This window comes from Leptonotus elevatus, chromosome 14 (genome assembly GCF_054856555.1).
Source record: "Leptonotus elevatus isolate MCC_2025b chromosome 14, RoL_Lele_1.0, whole genome shotgun sequence".
Taxonomy (NCBI): domain Eukaryota; kingdom Metazoa; phylum Chordata; class Actinopteri; order Syngnathiformes; family Syngnathidae; genus Leptonotus; species Leptonotus elevatus.
The window spans coordinates 3,667,605-3,688,651 of NC_141252.1; the positions used below are offsets into that span (position 1 = coordinate 3,667,605).

A 21,047-nucleotide genomic window follows, 5' to 3' on the forward strand; every position below is an offset into this window, starting at 1 on the left:
CCAGGAGTTCAACAAATGCATTCCGAAATAAAATAGACAAGCAGTTCTTGTATTGGATCTAATCAGAGGATGAGCATTTAAATACACCCTCCAATAATCGTGGATAGAAAACAACAACTGCACATCTTTTTGCCTCATCAGCTGAGCAGCTGACGTCATCGAATCTCGGTTGTCATGGTAACGCACATGACGATGTAGACGAGGGGAAACACTGCATCCCTGTGGCCACTTCTAACCTTATTAAAGTGACACAGCCTTTTTTTCCCCACCCCCTTCGTCCTTGCTGACTGAAAGTAAAGCAGAGCGGCACACCAGGGAGGAGGAAGGCCTTTTTATAGACGCGTTTAGTAGTATAACTGGGAAATGGAAGAAGAGGAGCTCTGTTTGGCCCGCTGATGGCCGAGCAGCTGATGCAGCGGGGCAGCGGCGGACCCCCAGGCTTCTTCAAATAGAAATTAAAAGGAGGAGGAGGAAGAGGAAGAGGAGTGTGGAGCTAGAGCCAGCGTTGGTATGCCAGGCTCCATAGCCAGCATGCCCGTGCAGAAGAGCATCACTTCTGCGTGGCAGGCTCCGGTGAAGAAGACCGCACGAGAAGGTGAGCCCAAACAAGCTTGCATGACTACAAATGATGATGTCGGACTACACATAGTTGTCATTTTGCAATTGGTAAAAAAAACAAAAAACGTCGACGACAGTTGGGATTCGTATGGCATATGAAAGAATCCAAGCCTGAGGTTTTATTGCACAGTATTATACATGCATGCATGATTCTCCATCACAGGAACTACCCTGTGTGACGACATCAATACACAGTGAATAACACCAGGCGGGTGCTAAGGCAGTTATGTGATTCAATGCCAGTTTCAAGTATCTAATGCTGTTTTCTTTCCTGGGCTTTTCTTGGGAAGTGGATAGGGTTAGAATTAGTCCCCAGGTTCAGGGTTAATCCCCTGATTTTGGGTCAGGGTTAGGCCACTGATCTAGGGTTAGTTAGCTGATTCAGACCCCTGATTAAGTGATAGGGTTAGACTCCTAATTTAGTCCTTTGATATAGGATAAGGGTTGTACCCCTGATTTACAGTTAGGGTTAGTGCCTGGATATATGTTTAAGCCCATATCTCAATGAGCGGAGAATGCTTGCGAACATAGCAAATTTTGGTTTTGGTTTTGATGTTTGCAAACAGTTTTACTTGTCGCAAGGAATTTTTGAACACGTTAACTCATTCACTGCCAATCCAGTGAGAAAATATCTTTGACGTCTATTGTCGTCAATGGCAGCAAATTAGTTAAAAATGTCCTTGCGAATGTATTGTTTCACTAACAGTGGCAAGTATTTGCAAAACAGTCATAAGCATTTGTTAATGATCATACCTCGTATCTGTCGCCAAAGTTCTTTTTTTATTCACCAATGATAGAGATCATGTGAGCATGGTTCCAAAATTTGTCGACCCATTCCTGCGTAGCATTCGCCACTCAGTGAGATACCAGCACCCATTCTCTACATGATCAGGCCAAAAAGAAGAAAGCAATGAGGAGTCCCCTATGCTTTACAACGCCTGCTTGGATGAGTTTAAGGACAACAATAGCAAAAGCGAATGGTGAAGCAGAAAGAGAAATTGGATGACAAGGGAAGCCTGCACTAACCTTTAAATATATCCATATAATTTAAATCCATGTCTGATGGGATGCTGGGGAAGGTTTTCATTGGATTCGGTCCATAGATTCGCCTGCTACTCCAGATGTTGGCAAAAGGTCCCAAAGGTTCTCAAACATTTGCAAAGGAAATGCAAATAGTTGCTAATCTTCACAATACTATTCCAAACAGTCGCTAATAGCCGGTCTTCTGTCTTTTACATGTTCTCAACACGTTGTCTGTAAGGATCGCTTAAGTCGCTAAATGTCGCCAATGACAGAGATGACCCACTGAATTTCGCCAACATTCATCACAGAAGTTGACAAATCCAACATTCGCTACCTTTGCAAGCATTTGCCGCTCCGTGAAATACCACCTTTAGGGTAATCTTCTGCAATTTAGCGTTAGGATTAGTACCCTGGTTTAGTGTTAGGGTTAGGGTTAGGGTTTGACTCTTGATTGAATGAAATAAACACAATGGGGAAAGGATACCCGAGCACTGTTTAAAAGCAACAGTGATGTAACATGAAGATGTTGTCATTGTGTTTGTCATATTAGTGGTTAGTGGAACGAATGTGGACGAGAGGCTTAAAGCTGCCCGGGAAAGAAGAGAGGAGCAACAGAGGTTACTTGGTACGTGGCTGGTTACTAATAATAACCCATTGAATACTGTATACCACTACGCGAAAGTGAGTGAGTCCATTTCTACATTTGTGGTCCCCAAATCAAGCCTCACGAGTGCACAGCAGATATGAGCGGGAGCAGCGGGCCAAGCATCACTATGAGCAGCAGCTACAGGAGCGCCAGAAGAAGCTGCAGCAGCAAAAACTCAAGGAAGACGGGAGGCGCGCTGCCGTGGAGGAGAAGCGACAGCAGCATCTCAAGGAGGAGAAAGTCAGTTATTTAATAGCCAGTAAATCACACGTGCAAGTCCCAAGTCTTACGCTCCAAACCCCAACACAATAACTGAAAATTGCTCAAATCTATTTGAGATTTTATTTCAACATAGTGATATTTTCAGAGCATTTTCAGTATTTCAATGTTTTTGGTTTTTGAACATATTTTTAAAACAATATAAAAGCAATGAGTATCAACTGTAATAATAAATATTTGCGATATAGTGTGGGATTACTGTCAATAATGATAAAATGGACATAGAGTTTATACTATCTTTTTCCAAACATAAGGAGCGAAACGAATCTGCTGTGCGCCGAACCCAAGAAAAGAGCCAAAGAGCCCAACAAAACTTCAGCCAAAACGTGAGAGACAGGAAGCCCGCCAAAAACGGTAACACAGGAATCCAACACAGTGTTTGTGTTCTTATGTTTTTGAACTTTCTATTCTAATGTGGCTTAACTTTCCCTGGCACGTCTAATCTTAAACTCCACGCGGCTTCATCCACACATTAGCTCCACGTCACATAGTGCTCAGCACATGGGAGAAGAACCTGGTGAGTCGCCTGCTAACTCCCACAAGCTCTTATCTGGCTCGGAGCAAGAGTGCTGCTGGTCAGTCAGGAGAAGAAGGTACTGACCCCAGCAGGGATGCAATGCATCATAAGAATGGCTTGCTAAAAAAATTATAATAATAACTTCTTCTGTGCTTTTTGATAACTAATGCTTTTCTTCTTCTGCTCTCATCACACATATTCCCATTCTGTCCACTCGTTTTCCATTTAACAATCCCTGCACAATATCACCGGTAACGGCAATGAACGCCGGCTCAGTTGTTCACATTTGTCGCCGTGCAGTTTCATTTTACTCCACGACCAGCAGCACCCCGAGCAGTACCCAGCAGAAGCTCCAGGACCACAGACCCCAGATCCAGAGGACACAAAACCAGAGAGCCCAAGACCAGAAACCTCAGAATCAGAGAACCCCAAATCAAAGACCCCAGATTCAGAAACCCCAGATCCAGAGACTTCAGAACCAGAGACCACAGGAACAGAAACCCCAAGTCCAGAGACTGCAGAACCAGAAACCCCAGATCCAGAGACTCCAGAACCAGAGACCACGGGAACAGAAACCCCAAGTCCAGAGACTGCAGAATCAGAAACCTCATATCCAGAGAACCCAGAACCTGAGACCCCTGAGTCAGAGGCCACCGCCACACCTGAGTCCCAGCCACAGAAGCACCAGCGGTGTACAGGTGACCGTGACACTTTGATATGAAGATAGAGAAAGATAGAGATAGATAGATAGACAGACAGACAGACAGACAGACAGACATATACCTCCAGCTTTAAAAACTTTAACAGGAACAAGGACTTAGCAAACCTTAAAAGATGAATATTGAAGGCTCAATTGATTTAAAATAGATTTTAAGTGTCAGAATAACTTAACAGGATTACATAATAACAGTATATTGTCCCATCCACAGTTTAATACTAGTATTTTTACATTTGATTAATGCGTTTTGTTTTAGCCCAAAAGAACCCAACCACACAACGCTAACAAGAAGACTCCAAACAACGGTCCACATGCTCGTTTGCCTCTAAACCACAACGTTGCAACAAAAACAAGCAGAACAGCATCGGCCCCATCTCCGGAAAGGTAGGTAACCACAAATCATGTAGCGCAACGACAACGTGAGACATCTTTTCATCTCCCTTTGGAAGGGCTCACAGGAGATCGAGCCGGCGGCACTCCATCCCTCTTCAATTGGACCTCGAGTCGGTTCCAGAAGAAGACGTTCCAATTTGTAACTCTGCCCTGTTACCCGGCAACTCCAGGCCTTCCAGGGCCTGTACTGAAGACAAAATGGAGGATTCGATCGACGCGCCCAGCTCTGAGTCAGAGGTTGAGAGCAGAACTGCGGGAGATGGCAGTGAGTTCCAACAAGGGACATGGATCTTGAATGAAATGTGATGATGGTAGAGATTGTTTTCCAAAATGAGGGGCTTCCAAGTAACCCAGAATTTTTATTAAATCGATTTAAGTGTTGGGGTTGAAGTTTGTTAATCCCCTGTTTTAGGGTTAAAACCAATCTGAGTAGGGTTGGACCCCTGATTTGGCTTGTGGGTCTCAGATCAGTCCAAGACTAGGGTTTGCATTATACCTCTGATTTAGGGTTAGAGTTAGGGATTAGGATTTAAATTAAGAGTTTGACCTCAGATTTTAAGTAGGGGTTAGGTTCAGTATTAGGGGTTTTAGAGATTTTTGGTTGGACCCCAATTAAGGGCTTGTGTTTCAAGTTCAAAATTTGGGTTTAACCCTTAATATATAAAGTTAGATTTAAAATTTATGTTTAGGGGTTAAGAGTTTAAATTAGGGTGAGAAAACTCCCTAAATGAGATGTGATGATGACGACGGAGGTTGTTTCTCCTCATCAGGTCCCTCCAGGAGGATTTCTCCTCCGTCCGAGGCCCTGCTGAGGCCCTTGAGTGGAACCGCCGACCCAAAAGAGGCATCTCGCTTGCTGGCCGAGAAGAGGCGAGAGGCTCGGCTGCTCAGGGAGCTGGAGGAGCAAGAGAGCTTGGCGGCGGCTGAAGCTGAAAGGTAAACGCTAAACTGCAACCACAATCCGGACTCATGTGATTCATCTCACCTGGCTTCAATGTCCAGGCGCAGTCGCGAAGAGCTGGAGCGCCGCAGGGCCGAGGAGCGAGCTCGGCAGCAAGCCGAGGCCGAGCGTCTGATCGCGGAAAAGCAAAGACGCGAGGAAGAAGAACATAGGCGGGCAGAGGAGGAGAGAGCTCAGGCCATGCGGGAAGCAGCTCTTCTGCAGAAGCAGGTGAGCTGCAAACCCTAAACGGAAAAGTTCCGCTTGAACCCTCCTGTTGTATTTGTTTCTCAACAATGTTTATGGGTCAATGTGACCCGTTCTAATGTTTAATCATCACAAAACATCACTTAAAGCAATGCAATGTTTTTAAAAAAAATCTAATTAAAAACACGAAGGCCAGACAAAGTTGAACCACATTGTGACGTCTACAGAGGGTGGAGGAACAAGCCAGAGAGCGGGAGAAAGCGGCCCAGTCGCAGAAGGAGCGCGAGCTGCTCGCACAGAAAGAGGAAGCAGAACGCCAAGTCAGGAAAAAGGTGATTTTTGTCCCCGCCCCGTCCCATCATAATTGTGTTATCAATATGAATACCCCCCCACTAAGGGGGTTATGTTTTTCTTTACCGTTTGCTTGCCCATTTGCAGACTCAAACAAACACTCAATTAAGGAAAAATTAAATAACAATTACATTAAATAAATAGAAATGATTGAAAAAGCAAAAAATGTTATGAATTCCAAAGGAAAGAAGAAAAAGCAAGCTCAAAAATGCCATTTTAAAAATAATTCAAAAACAAAATACAAAAAATTTATACAATAAATTATACAGACAAATAAATAAAAGACAAGGCAAATTAAAAGTTCAATTACCATATGAAATAAATAAATGAGCAAAAACAAAATTAAAATGAGTAATTTAAAAATATAGAATACATATAAAAATAAGAAATGAGAACGTAAAACAAAAGAAACATTTAAAATAAAATATATATTTTTTTATATTGATAACATAATATTCCATCCAACAATATGATCCCAGCTGATTTTGGATGAGGGGTCGGGGGCAGAACCCTGACCTGGTTGCCAGCCAATCGCAGGGATCAGATAAAAGATAACCATTCACAATCACATTCATACCTACGGACAATTTAGTGTTAGTTTTTTTTCAATTGACCTCTGAAGCTTGTTTTTGAAATGTAGCCGGAGAAAACACAAGCAAGCACGGACGGGTGAACAGTTACTGTTGTTTTTATTATTATTACTACTAGTAGTAAGAGTAATAATAGTAGTAGTGGCAGTATAAAAATGGATCCAAATGTATGTGTCACGTGTCTCACCCCTCAGCAGTTGGAGGTTCACCACCTCTGCAGTACCTGAACCTGGCAACCTTTGGTACCTAAACAAAGTCTTTCCTGTTTGAGCTACGCCTGTTAATCATACGAGCCTTGTGTCTTGACAAAGAGGTTGAATGTTATTCCAAATGTAACTATTTAACACTCAAAGCTTTTTGGCCCCTGCAGCGACTGGAGGAGATCATGCGGAGAACCAGAAGAACAGTTTCTCCTGACACGGTGAGACTTAGCCAGTAGGGTCTTGTGACCCACACAAACATTGCAGCTCTTTGTGTCAAACCTCCTCGTTACTTTGACATGTACCCGCAGAAATCAGGGACGGTGAGCATCTTACCGAAGGAAAACAATGAGCCTCCTGTGCAGGATGCCGTCAAGCTGCCGCCGGTTTCCAGGCCCTCGCAGACGGTTATGGATGACAAGGACGCCAATGATGACATGGTGCCTGTGGTGGCCTTCAAAGAGCGCAGGTCTCTCCGGACTCTCACGGGTCTGGAAGACATCCAGACACACCAACGAGCAGGTGAGAATCCAAATCCTCTAATCAATACATAATCCAAAACCTAACCATTGACCCTGACTCAAAACCTGACTCCTAAACCTAACCCTGACCCCAAAACCTTTAACTGTTACCATAACCCAAAATTTAGAAAATTTAAACTGAGTCATGTGAGTTCAAATGACCAACAAATCGATTGAGAAACGTGCCTCTCTGCGAGGTGACTCATTATAAATTTCCCTCATTCATGGTTCTTTTTTTTAAATTATATTTCCCTGCTGTTTATCCTCAGAGGTCATCTGAGCTGCAACATCTCAGACAAGCACAAGGAAGTCACCACCATACTGTGAGAACTGCGATAACGGCCATCTTCTTCTATGTGTGATTCCAAGGAAAATGTCCTTAAAGGATAAATTCCACGCAGCAGGATTATCAATTAATAGTGGCTTCACTTCACATAACAATCGTGAACACTGTTTTCTCCTGTGTATTTACAATCACAACGCACTTTTAGGTATGTGTTGCTGTTGAAGTGCTTTTAGTGCCATTAGAATAGTAAGAAACAATCTTGTCTGTAGTATGAGCAAACACACATTTACAAGCTGCTAATGAATCCTAAAGTAGTTCCCAAAGACTTGGCTTTTTAAAGTGTTGGATAATGTATTTTTGCACAAATAGCAGTGGCTTTGCTTGATAATAATAATATATGCAATATTTACCATGGTGACCCACGGTAGTTTATTCTTGTTACATGAAAGCGTATAAAACAAATCAACATTTAATGATGTTTTTGTCACTTGTGAGCAAATAGGTTTGAACATATATACTGTACAAGTTATGCTATTTGTTTAATGCTGACTATGTCATTGTTGACTGTAAATTATATTAAATTCACTAAAAGAGACGCCTGCCTGTATTGTATTTCATATGAATGCTATACCACCCTTCAACTTTTAAGCCAATAAAAAAAAAGAAAGGTAGTATGATTATTTTTTACAAATTTATACAGTCGCCATCCAAAGAGAATGTCGGAGGACCTAGAGTTGCATTTCTGTCCTGCTGGGGGCAGTAGCACAAAGAAGAGGACGAGGAGGAGAAAAAGAAAAACACAAGACGAAAAAGAAAGGGGAAAGCGTCGCTCACGCAGCCATGTCAACGCCGGTCTGGAGTGTTTTGCTAACGATGTTGCACTACTTTTGGCTGAATAAACCACACGCATACGTGGAAATTACTGGAAAGTCACGCTGATAAAACATACGAAGTGGTCTCGAGGTGGGAAAAGCGAAACGGCCCTCGGACCTCCTTCACATGCTGTAAATTGTTGACGGCGAACGGTGTAAATGCAGTGATTGATTACACGGAACCTAAGAATCACAACTTACGGAGCAGCTGCGCGCGAGGTCTTACCTTACTAACGCATTTTGTCGTAGTTATCTGAACATTCATAGTGTATTTTTTGGGGGAGACGCCAGCTGGGCTAGAGTTAACTGGGTGGTCGACTCGTTTGAGCGCCAAGAGGGCAAGCGTTTGACCCTACGTATGACGTCACTCCTGGCTTTTTGTTGTTGTTGCTAAGCTAACGTTAGCATGCTAACGTAGCTAGCTAAATGACAGACTTCGGTAATGCCTGCAGGTAAGTTTCTTTTTTTTTTAATGGTGGCTTCCCAAAATGACATTTATCTAAGTATTTAAAAAAAAAGCAGCGTAGCTCCATATTGTTTATATCTTAAAGCGCCATTTTGACCTCTCATGTACTTCCGGGTGGCAAAAGGTTTAGCTTTTATTTATTTATTTATTTAAGGACATCGACGGAAAAAAACTAAAACCTTTTTGGGTTTATCTGGAAACACAACCTCAAACACTTCAATTTTTTGGCATTGAGAGAAGGTTCTAGTTTAACCGCCTCCCACTACTTTTTTGGGGGTTAAAATTATAATAAAGAACTAAGTTGAAATACTTTTAAACCTGCCAAATTTTTCATTCAAAAAAGTGCTGTACACACTTCTTAGAGATCTGAGATCATATGAACATGCTAGAATTACTCTGTTGCCTAGTAACATAATAAAGTGTCACGTAAGTACAATTTGGAGTCACTCTGTTTGTTCGGTCACTTAGCCCGGCAACTATACAGCCTTTTTCCAGGAGCTGTTGTCTTCATTTGTGTGTGCTACTACATTGCAGGTGAGAGTACCTGGACAACGACCCAGGACGGATTGAACGAGACGTTTGATAAACCAAGTAAGAAAAAGTCCAAGAAGAAAAACCCCGAAAGCAAAGAGAGCCTAGTGGTAAGTCATTTTCCTCACATTTGTCTGCTGTCTGTTTCCTCGTTCGCCCAGTTCACATTTTATGCAATGTAAATATACTGATCGAAATCCAGTAGCTGGTTCCTGTATTTTTATTTTCTTAACACCCCTCTTTAAGGCTGCTGCTTCTTTTGGAATACATCAGAGCCCGACTGATCTGGATTTTTTTTTCTTGGGGCAGAAAAAAATTACAATTAGGGTAATCGTCCGATTCATAAAAAAAAAATCATGCATAAAATAACATCTAAATGTAACTGAAGTTTCTACATAAAGTCGGCACAAAATGTTTATTTTTTCTGACTTTTGAGGTGTATTCTTTTAGAAAATGTTAATCTGATTTTTTTCCCCTCTCTCCAGCTTCAGACTCTCAAAAACCTTCGTCTTAAGAAGGACGGGGAGTCCGATGACGATGCCAGACATCATCCTGAACACGGCGGCAATGAGTGTGAAACATCCACAAAAGTCAACAATGAAGAAGACACTCCGCCTTCAAAAGCCAAGAGGAAGACTAAGAGGGAGCTGCCTGGCCGACCTTTGCCCAACAAAGCTGCCCTATCAGAAGCAGATGATGTACCGAAGGAAGCGAGACTCGCGAGTAAGAAGGAAGCACGGAAAGATGACGCCAAGGGAGATGACGACAAGGACGGCGATGAACTGCTGCGGGAATACCAGCAACAAATGGCGCCAGAAAACGAAGAGACACAAGGGAGTGAGTACGTTGGGAAGAAGAAAAAGAAGAAGAAGCTGAAATCGACCGAATCAGATGTTGGGTGAGTTCTTATTGTCTTATTTTGATTTCATATTAAGTTGTTGATTGTTTGAGCTTTTCTCCATCAGGGATCATGACCAGGACGGTGATGTGGAGAGTGACTCTAAAGACAGAAAGAAGAAAAAGAAGAAGAAAAAGTCAAGTAAGTAAACTGTTTGAGTTCGGGAAGCCCAGACTTCACACTCCCCTACCACTTCGTCTAGCTCTTCTGGGGGATCCCAAGGCATTCCCTGGCCACCCCAGAGATAACATAAACCTGCCCAACTCCTAAGGTTTTGGCATTTCTCTCCCTCATAATAAACAAGCCATGTTCACTTCCATATTTGTTTTCTTCTCAAAAGCTGTGCTGATCTCAAATCCGTGGCAGTAGATGAACTAGTAACATTATTAAATAGGTTAAGTACTGTTATAAAATATAATACGCCATCATTTAATTATTTTACATTTTAATTAAGTTTTGACCGTTTTTTTTTTTGTTTTGTTTTTTCAGCATTGGAGGAAGAGAACGCCAATGAAGTGCCGAAAAAAACAGACCTCGATGAAAATGACGGTCTGGTGCTGGGGGTGTACGTGCACCGAACAGATGGCCTCAAGACGGACCTGCGCATCTCTCATCCCATGGTGAAGGTCCATGTGGTGGATGACATCACGGGCCAGTACGTTAAGAAGGAAGACAGGTAAGGAAGGGTACCGTTAATGTTATTTTCCCCCCTTAAACAAACATCCTATAATAATGACGTCATGGAATTAAAAAAAAAATAATTTTGTAAGTGGAAACATGATGCAACTGAGACCAATTTTTAGCTACATGGCAAAAGCTGTGAATACATGTCCACTTGATTTTTTTTTTTTTTATATTTCCCAACAAATTGTCACAAATCTAAAATGTTCATCCATTGTGGGATGAAGCTGAAAACTCACAAAATGTGAAACACAGCGAATACTTCGTGTATGCACTCAAACACTAATCAAATGCGACACTACTGTATGTTTGCATCTCAGCCATCGTCCTGTATCATCGTTTTACGAGCGAGACACCGTGGACCACATCCTCCCCATCATGACGCAGCCGTTTGACTTTAAGAAGAACAAGTCAGTCGTCCCCGAGTGGAAGGAGCAGATCATCTTCAACGAGCCCTTCACGCACTTTGTCGGGCGGGACCCCGAGAGCCCAAAAGTTGTTCTCTTCTTTGAGGTGCCGCGCACACAAAATCTTCAGAGACTTTTTTCAGTCTGTAATTGGTTGCCTTCCTTCTCCCTTTCCCTCAAAGATCCTGGACTTCCTCACCATGGAGGAAGCCAAAGCCAATGTTGACGTTGAGATACATGAGCGAGGATTCAGAAAGATTGCGTGGGCCTTCCTGAAGGTATTTTCGTCGAATCCTAGTTGCTATTCAACCGCTTCTGACCTATAGATGATTGCAGTGGCCATGACATATTTGCACGTCGAAACCAATCAAAATGCATACTTTGGATGATGTCAACACTTCTGGTTCATGATTGGATCCTAGCTAACAAATCGCAAGTTGATGTTGAATTCAATGTTGTTCTTATCTGAGAAAAGAGTCAAAATAAAAAATTAAAATTAAAAAAACTATTTGCCCAGCAGAAAAAATGCAAGTTTGAAGGGGTTAAAGGGGGCTCGTTGTGCAACATTTATGTTTAATTGCTTATATACAATTACAGTAGTTGGGTCTGTGGACTTCCTGCCCCCCCTTCAAGTGTGACATCGCAACCAAGTCTTTTTATGAGCTGCCTATTTCTGAAAATGTGTAAATTAGGAAAATAGGGCCTATCACGTAATTTGCAGCCGATTGATATGAAGTGATGAAAGATATATATATATATATATTTTCATATTTCCAAAATTTTTCAGTCATGAAGTGGCTTAATTTATCCTGGGGTACAAAGATACGGCCAAATAAAACAACAATAGCTGAATTTTATGTTACATAATGTATTGTTTCCGGCTGGTGTTATGGCATGAACAAGATGAGGCAAAAAAGCACATTCACAAAATGGCATGCTACAAAAAAAGATAAGATTTTGTTTACTTAATTTGAACCTTTGCTGCACTAGACTTATAGCCACATTAAAAAGGTATCAGGTTGGGATACCTTTATTTGAATATTAAAAGGAGGACAATAGACAAGTTGAAAGCACTTTTTTTCCCCTTCTTAATGCATTGCCAGGGTGATCGATCGGGACTTGGAATCGGCAGATACTCAAAATCAAGTGACTTGGGCTTAAGTGCCAACAAATGGGATTGGGACATCCCTACTGTAAATAATAACATGACAATATATTGATTAATGGAAGAAATACATGTGCATTTTTTTTATTTTATGAAATAAATGGACAATACATATTCACAATTTAACATTTTTGTAACCTGGCCCTTGAAGTTTGTTCCCAGTTTTGATTGTTTAAAAAAAAGAAAAAATCCAGCTTGTCTCTTTTTGCTTATGCTATTTTTTTAAATTTTTTTTTTCCTTTTAGCTAGTCGGCGCCAATGGTGTGCTAAACACCGGCAGCAAAATCCGCCTGCAGCTCTACTGCCCACCGACGTCGGCCAAGAGGCAGCCTCGCACCATAGAGGTGGTAAAGTGGTGGCAGCATTACCCCCGCGTTAAATACGCATCCACACTCTACGTCACCATCAAAGGCATCAGGCTACCTCAGCACGTGAGTAAGAAGAAGGAAAAAAATAGCGGCCATTTTGTTGTATCATCCACTTACGGAAAAATAAACTCAAATATCATGTTTAATTCATAATTATGGCTGTCAGAAATTCATCAAAATTGAAGATACAAGCACACAAAACGTGGTCATCGCTTTGAAATACATTCAGGTGGACCCGAGCATGCGTTCCATGATGGCGCTGCAGGAGGAGCGAGGCAGCACCACTTACAGCGAACTGCAGGACGGCGCCCCCAAGATGGCGTCCATCTCACACGCAGAAGGGAAGAGCGCTCCAGCATTGAAGTGGAGCAGAATTCCTGGGCAGGTCGATGTCAAGAACACTGTGGACCCTCGCAGTTTTATTTACACGAGTAAATTAAATTACAGACTTAGTCAGGGAAGCAATTCAATTTGTAAGTCAAGTTACCACGGCTCTTTTCTGTCAAGATGGCCAGCTACCCCTCTGATAGCCTTAGAATGGCGCTGGACATTTTAGGGTACTACAGAAAGAGCTTATGTTCTGCTGAGCAAATTGCCATTAATAATTGTATCTAAACTTTTCGGGCATCCGGAATAAAATCCCAGGCTTTGTTTTAAAGGTATGTCGGATTCCCAACAAACCCGTGCTGGCGTTCCGTGGGGGTCATATGGGCTGCTTGACGGTGCTTTTCTCTCACGCCGGGACGCTTCTGGCCGCCGCATGTGCCGACAGAGATTTGTTCCCTGTTGTAGGTGAGTGATATCCTCACCTCTGTTGATTTAATTCTTCACTAATATTAAATGTCGTTTATGTTTCAGTGTTTGAGATTCCCTCAGGGAAAGCCTTGGCTGCCTTCAGCGGCCATCTTAAAATCGTCTACGAACTCTGCTGGTCCGCTGACGACAGACGTCTTTTGTCCGTCTCGTCCGACGGAACTGTCAGGTGCGATTCTCACACGTAACGTTTTTTGAGGAAACGTTTTATTTGAGGTGAGGTGTCTGTTTTTTCAAATGGACAGACAAACCTGACGACTAATTGTTACGCAGCATCCATTAAACAGAAGGTCACTGGTTTAGGAACTAAATTTTTTGAGGTGAGGTGTTTATTTGTTAAGGGGAGGACACACCTGGCAATTAATTGAAGAGTGCTTCTCTTTGAGGCTATTTGAGGAATATATATTATTTGAGGTAAGCTCTTTGTTTTTTTCTGAATAGATGACACACCCTAATTGTTAAATTAGAAATATGTTGTTGTTGTTTTAAAGTGAGCGGTTTATTTGTTCATTTGTTCAGGGATGATCGCTATTTGAGAAAATATGTTGTTGTTATTTGAGGTTGGGTGTATGTACATTTCAAATGAACGACACAGTCGGCAACTAATTATCACAGGTCGATAAAAGCGAAGGCCGCTCTTTGAGGAAATATGTCTTGTTTGAGGTGAGGTGTTTATTTGATGAAGTGGAGTTTGGCATCTATTAGATACGATTAAATCAAACCATGGACGTGATCTTGGCACCGTTACCTGGTGTTTGCAGGGAGTGGGATGTGGAGCAGCTCAACCCGAGCGCACGGAAGGTTCTGCCGCACCCGTCGTTCGTGTATTCGGCCCGGTACCACCCGGCGGCGCAGCATCTGGTGATCAGCGGCGGCTACGACTGCGTGGTCCGAGCGTGGCGACTTGATGTTGACGACGTCAACGGCCTTCTCCTGCGCGAGTTCGAGGCCCATGGTGGTTTCATCAACACCATTTGCTTCGACGCCGAAGGTAAAGGACGTTTCACCGTGACATCACATGTACTGTACTTCTGGGTGGCAAACCTTTAAAAAAAATGTTTAGAGCAACACATTTTTGTCATTGTTTCAATGCAACCCAGCAGTCCTCAGTCTTTTTTTTCTACCACCTTGACGTAACCTGCCTTTTGTTTACAAACATTATTTATGAAATAGTCTATTGAATGATGTTGATTTCCGCAAAACGTCAGGACACAGGATGTTTTCGGCTGACAACACAGGAAGTATCATCATGTGGAAGACTTCAGTAAGCAACGGCGAGGAACAACCTTGGCGTCACTGGTGTGTGGAGAAGGTAACAGATTCACCACGCCTTAGCTCAGCGGGGGCTGAGTGATGAGGCTTTAAAATAATATCTTTTATTCATAAAAACATTTGTATTTCCTATTTTGATTGTTTGTAGTTTTCACCTTTGCATAGAGAAAAAAAGTTATATTTTTTTCAGAAAGTGTTCTTCCTGCCTGCATGAATAGACGTATTAACAAATTAACATCATAGTTGTTGATTATTCATTACATGTCTAGACTTCAGCATAACAAGGATTAAGGTGTGCGCTAAACGCTACACGTCGTCGCCTTACAGATCCACACCGAGGCAGACCTCAAGGGGATCCCCATCAACATGCTGCAGGTCCATCCAAACGGGCGCTGCCTCCTCATTCATGCCACAGACAACATCCTTAGGAACTTGGATCTGAGAATGTAAGACTGAAGTTCCCCATTAGGATTTGTCATCACCCCTTTGTCACTCGACAGTGTAAGGATTATAAACTGTAGCGGGGATGAACATGCAAGCTAATATCGTTGAAAATGAGTCTCAATTCAACGCGACTTTATTTCTATTAGCACTTTAAAACAAACTTTGCTGCATACAAAATGCTGTACATGGAGCAGAAATCAATGTTGTGAGATTATTGTTAAACTGTTTATGTTTGCATATAAATTCCTATGTAGCCCATTTAGGTAGCCCTAAATGGGGCTCTAACCATACCAGTCATATTTTTTTCGTCTCAGTATGACAATGAAAAGGTACATGGGAGCCACCAACCACAGAGAGAGGGTCAACAGCACCTTCTCGCCGTGCGGCAGCTTCATCTTCTCTGGCAGCGAGGACGGAATGGCTTACGTTTGGAACACCGAATCCGGCGACCAGGTGGCGGTCTACTCGGAGCTTTGCTACAGCTCGGCCTTGTGCGGGGTGGCTTTCCACCCTCACGAGAATATGGTGGCTTTCTGCGCCTTTGGGGAGGACCAGCCCGTGCAACTTTACCTGCATGACCGCAAAGGTGGAACTGAGCGCTTAAAATAGATTCCCTGTATAATACAAATGCATGTTTTTCTCTTTGCAGCTAATGTGAAAATAAAGGGCTTAAGTAATTAACATTTTGAATGTTCAACAATATATATAACTGCAAAGTAGTTTTAGCAATATGTAAACAAACATTTTTGTGGGGAATATAGAAAAATCAACTCCATAATTGCCTCCCAATTAATTATTAGAACCGATTAGTCTGTTACTTGTTGTTTCCTCACAACTACACACATTAAAGTTTTTTTTTTTTTTTTTCACTTTTAGTGTCCCAACTGGACGTACTTGGCATGAAGGAGCTCAGGCCGGCGTCAAACACCCCTGAGCTGCTTCGCAGCACGCCGACGTCCCTCTCCATGGACCAGTTGAGCCAGGCTACCAGGCTGGCGTTGAAAATGCAGCGAGTCAAAGAGCAAATGGATTCCGTCCTTGTAAATATACAGTACATCAAATCCTCTTTTTTTTTTCTCCCCGTTTTAAAATTTGTAACATAATTTTCTATGTTGTTTTGTTTGAAGGATCCACATCACAGGTTGTCATCTGTTGAACCAGGTACTGTTTACTTCAGTGGTTCTCAAAGTGACATCCATGGCGGTCTGCAAATTTTCAGTGTAATTCATAATATGCAGTCATATCATTCAAAAAAGTGCGTACCATCTGCATGTGACTAAGTTTAATCATTATTCACAAATCTATTTAGAATTCTGAGTAATTGAGGGTTTTTTCAACATGGTCCTGGTTCATTTACTATGCTCTGCTGCCACCTGCTGGCCGTTTGTGTAATAACTACCATTTCTTCAACCGTTCTTTGCAGCAGAGGCTGCATCAAAGCCTTCTGTATGTTCTAGCATAAAAAAAACATAAAAATGTATAAATACGTCTTTGGGACACTTAAACATTTACAATAGAACATATTTAAACGTTTTTTGGGGCAAATTAGTTTAAGTAGCATTTGTGAAATTCCTCTTTGGCTTTATATAAATTATAAGCTTACAACTTTAGCTTAGAGAATATGACTTTTACAAAATATGTTTTTGTTCTTGTCGAGGTAAAACTTTTTTTTCCCTTGATAAAATAAAACTTCATTGTCATAATATTCTGATGGTTTTGTTTCCCTGGACCCACATTTTGAGAATTCCTGATTTACTTTCAGAAGAGTACCTTTTATTACTTCAACAATTAACTACATCTATATTTTCTGTCTCCGTGTGACAGGAAGGAGCCTGTTTTCAGATGTCAGCACGGTAAAAAATTTTTTTTAATATTCATAACCTCTTCTATTTAATGCACACAACCGATGAGGATGCATAGTTGTGATTGGCACTGTCAAAGGTGTTCATACTGTGTCAGATATTGTGGATACTAATGACTGCACGAGAGTCAACCATGACACAAGGTATATTACAACCACAATAGCAAACAAATTATCTTATGGTGGCAATCAAAACGGGTTCTTTATGCACACATGCTTTTGATACAGCTTTTGTGTCGAATATGACTGAATAATGATGTGATGGCTGCTAGGAGTATAAAATCACGCTACCAGTTAAAGCCAAGTGCGTTCTATGGAACTAAGGCCTCCGTTTCTCCCTCAGATAAGATCCAACGCCTCGCTCCCTCCTCTGTTGGGCGGCTTCAGTCAAGTCGGGCTACATCGAAAGGAAACGCCGTCGTTCCGGCTTCAGGCGGTGAGGATGCCATCTCATTAACTTGAAAGGAAACAGGCAGATGTTCACCTAGCATTTAAAACGGTTCCCAGGTGTCTTAATAATATGTCTGTGGCGTGCTTAGTTTTCAGTCGTTCTTTGCTCACCCCTCCCCTCCCCTACTGTGGGGACAATTAGCACTAGTAAGCTAATCTGAGCATTCAAGGACTCCGCAGCTCTGCTTAGCTTTTGAATTTGACATGATAGTGATTTCAGTGTTTGAAAATGCCAGATCTTCGCCAAGCCTAGCTGCCAAATCATGGATGCAGAAAATCCGTTTGGGGTCGGTACATTAGGTACATTAGGCAACACAGACACAGCGGGCTCAGTACAAGATGGTTCCTTGGGGGTCTGTTAACTCACAAATACCGCGAGAATTCCGCTTGCAGCCTGGGGCCAAATATTTCTGTCCTCAAGATAAATGTACGCTAGTAATTTTGATACAGTGATACAATAAAAAATATATCTTTTACACTTACCTGCTTATTTGTCATTCCAGTCTCTTCCTAGCTACGACCCTCCGGCGGAGTTGTCTCAACATGTGGTAAGCGTCCACTCTACTCTGGCTACTAATACAACATAACTCTTTCTCTGCGGTGATCACCTGCCATGTGGCTCTCTCTCTCTCTCTCTCTCTCTCTCTCTCTCTCTCTCTCTCTCTCTCTCTCTCTCTCTCTCTCTCTCTCTCTCTCTCTCTCTCTCTCTCTCACACACACACACAGGTGGTGTCGCTGTACGACTACAAGGCCAACCGCTCTGACGAGCTGACGTTGCGGCGCGGCGACGCCATCCGCGTGCTGTATAAGGACAATGACAACTGGTGGTTCGGGAGCCTGGCGGACGGGCAGCAGGGATACTTTCTCGTGGCCTATGTCACAGATCTGAGTAAGTCGGGATACAGTGAACCCCTGTTTATTGTGGGGGATATCTTGCATACCAGCCTGCAATATAGAGAGACTATATATATAAAAAAAAAAATTAATCCCACCGCACTCTTTAACTCATTTGCTCCCAAAAACGTATAAATACGCTCTATTTTATTTATTTATTTATGCTAGAGCATACAGAAGGCTTCGATGCAGCCTCTCAACTGCACAGAACCGTCGAAGCAATGGTAGTTATTACAAAAACGGCCAGCAGGTGGCGATAAGAGTAGAAGAGATCAACCAGGGCCATGTTGAAAACAAGCTGATTTACCTACAGTTCTGAACAGATTTGTGAATATTGATGAAACTTAGCTATATTCTAATGCTAATTGCTGCAAAACGGAAACAGATAGAAATATTTTTTTTTCCCGATAAAATAAGAAACTATAATCTTTCTTTTGGTAGGTTCCATGTTTTGATAGCGATAGAACACAATATTCTGTAAGCCTTGGAAAATCTGTCAAAATCCAATAAAACAGTCAGGAGCTAAGGAGATTGCTGAAAATGGCTGCAAGTGAATGAGTTAAAGGGGGAATTCAGCCCCCCCAAACAATTCATGACAATAATATGTTCTATGCAGCACCACTAGTCCAAATACTATTCTGGTTAATATTGCATTAGTGGAATATGAGTTAAGCAGCAAAATCCAGCAGTTTTTATCAATATCAGAAGGCAGCCATTTTGCCACTTGCTGGCGAGTGAAAATGACATCACAGTTGCTCAGGCCTCAGGTAACAACCAATCACAGCTTAGCTTCAGAAAACAGGTAAGCTGTGATTGGTCGTTGCCTGAGCCCTGAGCAACTGTGATGCCATCTTCAGTCGACAGCAAGTGGCAAAATGGCCGCCTCCTTAGACGGATATAAACGGCTGGATTTTGCATCATAACTCGTATTCCACAAATGTAATATTAATCAGAATGTCATGTTTAGACGAGTGAGGTCACATATAACATATTATTGTCAAGACATGTTTAAGGTTGACTTTCTCTTTAAACTCATTTTAACTTATTAAAACACACTTTGTAAAGGATTCCTTTGCACCTGTTCTTAGTCACTCTTGTAGTCATTTTGTCTTAATGAAAGGCTGGTAGTGTGTATTTTCACAGATTGTGGGTGGGTGTGGAACGTATCTTACGCAATAAACACTTTATACCATATTGTCTTATGATGCGTTTTTATGGCGACGTGCTGAGCTGTTTTGCGCTCGTAGGAGACTCTGGCGAGGAGGCGGCGGCGGCAGAGGCGGCTGTGGAGAGGCCGACGCCTACCAGGGTGAGCTGATTTTGTAACATGCTGTGTTGCATTTATGTTGAAGCACTTTTAAAAAAGCCTTTTCAAACAACCTGTGCGGGCTGGCTTGGTGGTGTCCTTATAGAAGTCAGTTAGAAGAAGAGCCACACGGTGGTAGCTCTCGATGGCAGATGACAAACACAAGTATTTAGTAGCAGCTCATGCGACTTTCAGTTGCCCAAAGGAAGCAAAAAAATGCAGTTTTTGCATAGATTTTGTATGGGTTCAAAGGTTTTACTTTTTCCTCCCCAAAATGAAGGCACTAATTAAACATAATTAACCCAAATGGTATTTACTCATTAATAAATGTCACCCTGTGCAATTCCAAGATTTCCACTGCAATTACTCCTTCCGGGGAACTTCGGTTTCTCTCTGAGCCCACCCTAACCGACACCGAGCCAGAGTTGATGGAAGCTAAGTAAGTATTTTACTGTATTGCTTTTTAAGTCTCTTTTTGTATTATATATCTGCATGATTATAAATACATTCGTAACATCAATGCAAACCACTATAATAAAAAAGTTAATAGTAATAACACTAACCCTTGCTATTATTACGCACCAAGCAAAAAATTTAAATTTTTGTAATTGCCCATTAAGTTTTAACTTACAAGTGCCCCAACTTTCTTAATGCGCAGCATTAGAAACTCAATTAATCTGTTATTGGAAATGTATTCTGCCAAATACCGCAATCAGCATTAGCCTAAAAGAGAAATACATCTGTATTTGTTGTCTATTCATTTGGATATTTTCCTCTTGGCACAGACTTAAAAAGAAAAAGAAAGTGAAGAAGAACGTGAAAAGGCTTCCGCCACCACCACTGCCCGCATCATCTCAGGTCACGTTTTCCGACCCGGATGTCGGAACCGGGTCAGTCGACAAGGAAGCCCGACCCGCTCGCCGTCCCCTCCCGAAGAGACCCGGTGTAGCTATGCGACTCGACCCCTGACAATTCATGATTTTGTAAAGAAGACAATCACTTTTTTGGGGTATTATTTTTGTATAAAAAGTGTAAACCATTTTGACGTTATTTATTGTACGGAATGAACTTCTATACAGTGGGACCTCCAAAGTGGAACACAATGTGGCGTTCTAATTTACTTATACGTTATTAACTCACTGTGTAATACAACTCAAATGAATTTGTGTGCGCAAGATGTGTTAAAATCACACAAATTGACAGTTTGAAGTCCCAAATTGCATCACTTTGGAGGTTGTACTATACACATATATAATTTTATTGTGACAAAAGTTTACATTAGCGTGGATTTTTATACAGTATTAAACTTTTTACCATCATTTGAGTTGCC

At 41.9% G+C, this 21,047-nt stretch overlaps 3 protein-coding genes across 6 annotated transcripts in view; 2 read left to right on the top strand and 1 right to left on the bottom strand.

The window, feature by feature from the left end:
• Positions 1–8,517, bottom strand: part of LOC147162604 (otoferlin-like) — a 34,936-nt gene extending 26,419 nt beyond the window's left edge. For 3 of the 4 annotated variants that reach the window (XM_086094822.1, XM_086094819.1, XM_086094820.1), the window contains exons 1-2: positions 8,388–8,517; positions 6,819–6,973 (exon numbers count right to left, since the gene is read on the bottom strand). The gene's annotated coding sequence lies outside the window, so the exon portion shown is untranslated. Of the gene's footprint in view, positions 1–6,818; positions 6,989–8,387 lie in introns of those variants that run through there. The other variant, XM_086094821.1, reaches the window with a different exon arrangement.
• Positions 222–7,884, top strand: LOC147162605 (uncharacterized). Its single transcript, XM_086094825.1, has 14 exons — positions 222–595; positions 2,192–2,266; positions 2,364–2,527; positions 2,821–2,920; positions 3,043–3,159; positions 3,360–3,781; positions 4,058–4,185; positions 4,251–4,459; positions 4,965–5,130; positions 5,197–5,365; positions 5,569–5,673; positions 6,653–6,703; positions 6,794–7,004; positions 7,273–7,884. The coding sequence occupies exons 1-14, from the start codon at positions 511–513 to the stop codon at positions 7,281–7,283; spliced, it is 2,013 nt and encodes a 670-aa protein (XP_085950951.1). The 5' UTR covers positions 222–510; the 3' UTR covers positions 7,284–7,884.
• Positions 8,112–21,036, top strand: ahi1 (Abelson helper integration site 1). The gene is made up of 24 exons (XM_086094824.1): positions 8,112–8,613; positions 9,162–9,268; positions 9,644–10,056; positions 10,124–10,197; positions 10,546–10,732; positions 11,058–11,250; positions 11,327–11,422; positions 12,555–12,740; positions 12,907–13,062; positions 13,337–13,469; positions 13,536–13,659; positions 14,252–14,481; positions 14,699–14,802; positions 15,090–15,208; positions 15,521–15,792; positions 16,083–16,246; positions 16,334–16,367; positions 17,031–17,059; positions 17,411–17,503; positions 18,021–18,065; positions 18,244–18,406; positions 19,659–19,720; positions 20,068–20,156; positions 20,503–21,036. Exons 1-24 carry the CDS (start codon positions 8,604–8,606, stop codon positions 20,684–20,686), a joined length of 3,267 nt encoding a protein of 1,088 aa, XP_085950950.1. The 5' UTR covers positions 8,112–8,603; the 3' UTR covers positions 20,687–21,036.
• The last annotated feature ends 11 nt before the right edge of the window (positions 21,037–21,047 follow it).

Coding starts and splice junctions, on each gene's coding strand:
- ahi1 (XM_086094824.1), top strand. Junction 13,063..13,336: donor GGAGCAGAATTCCTGGGCAG/GTCGATGTCAAG, acceptor TTTGTTTTAAAG/GTATGTCGGATTCCCAACAA. Junction 18,407..19,658: donor GGCCTATGTCACAGATCTGA/GTAAGTCGGGAT, acceptor TTGCGCTCGTAG/GAGACTCTGGCGAGGAGGCG.
- LOC147162605 (XM_086094825.1), top strand. CDS start 511: ATGCCAGGCTCCATAGCCAGCATGCCCGTGCAGAAGAGCATCACTTCT. Junction 3,782..4,057: donor GAAGCACCAGCGGTGTACAG/GTGACCGTGACA, acceptor GTTTTGTTTTAG/CCCAAAAGAACCCAACCACA. Junction 6,704..6,793: donor GAACAGTTTCTCCTGACACG/GTGAGACTTAGC, acceptor ATGTACCCGCAG/AAATCAGGGACGGTGAGCAT.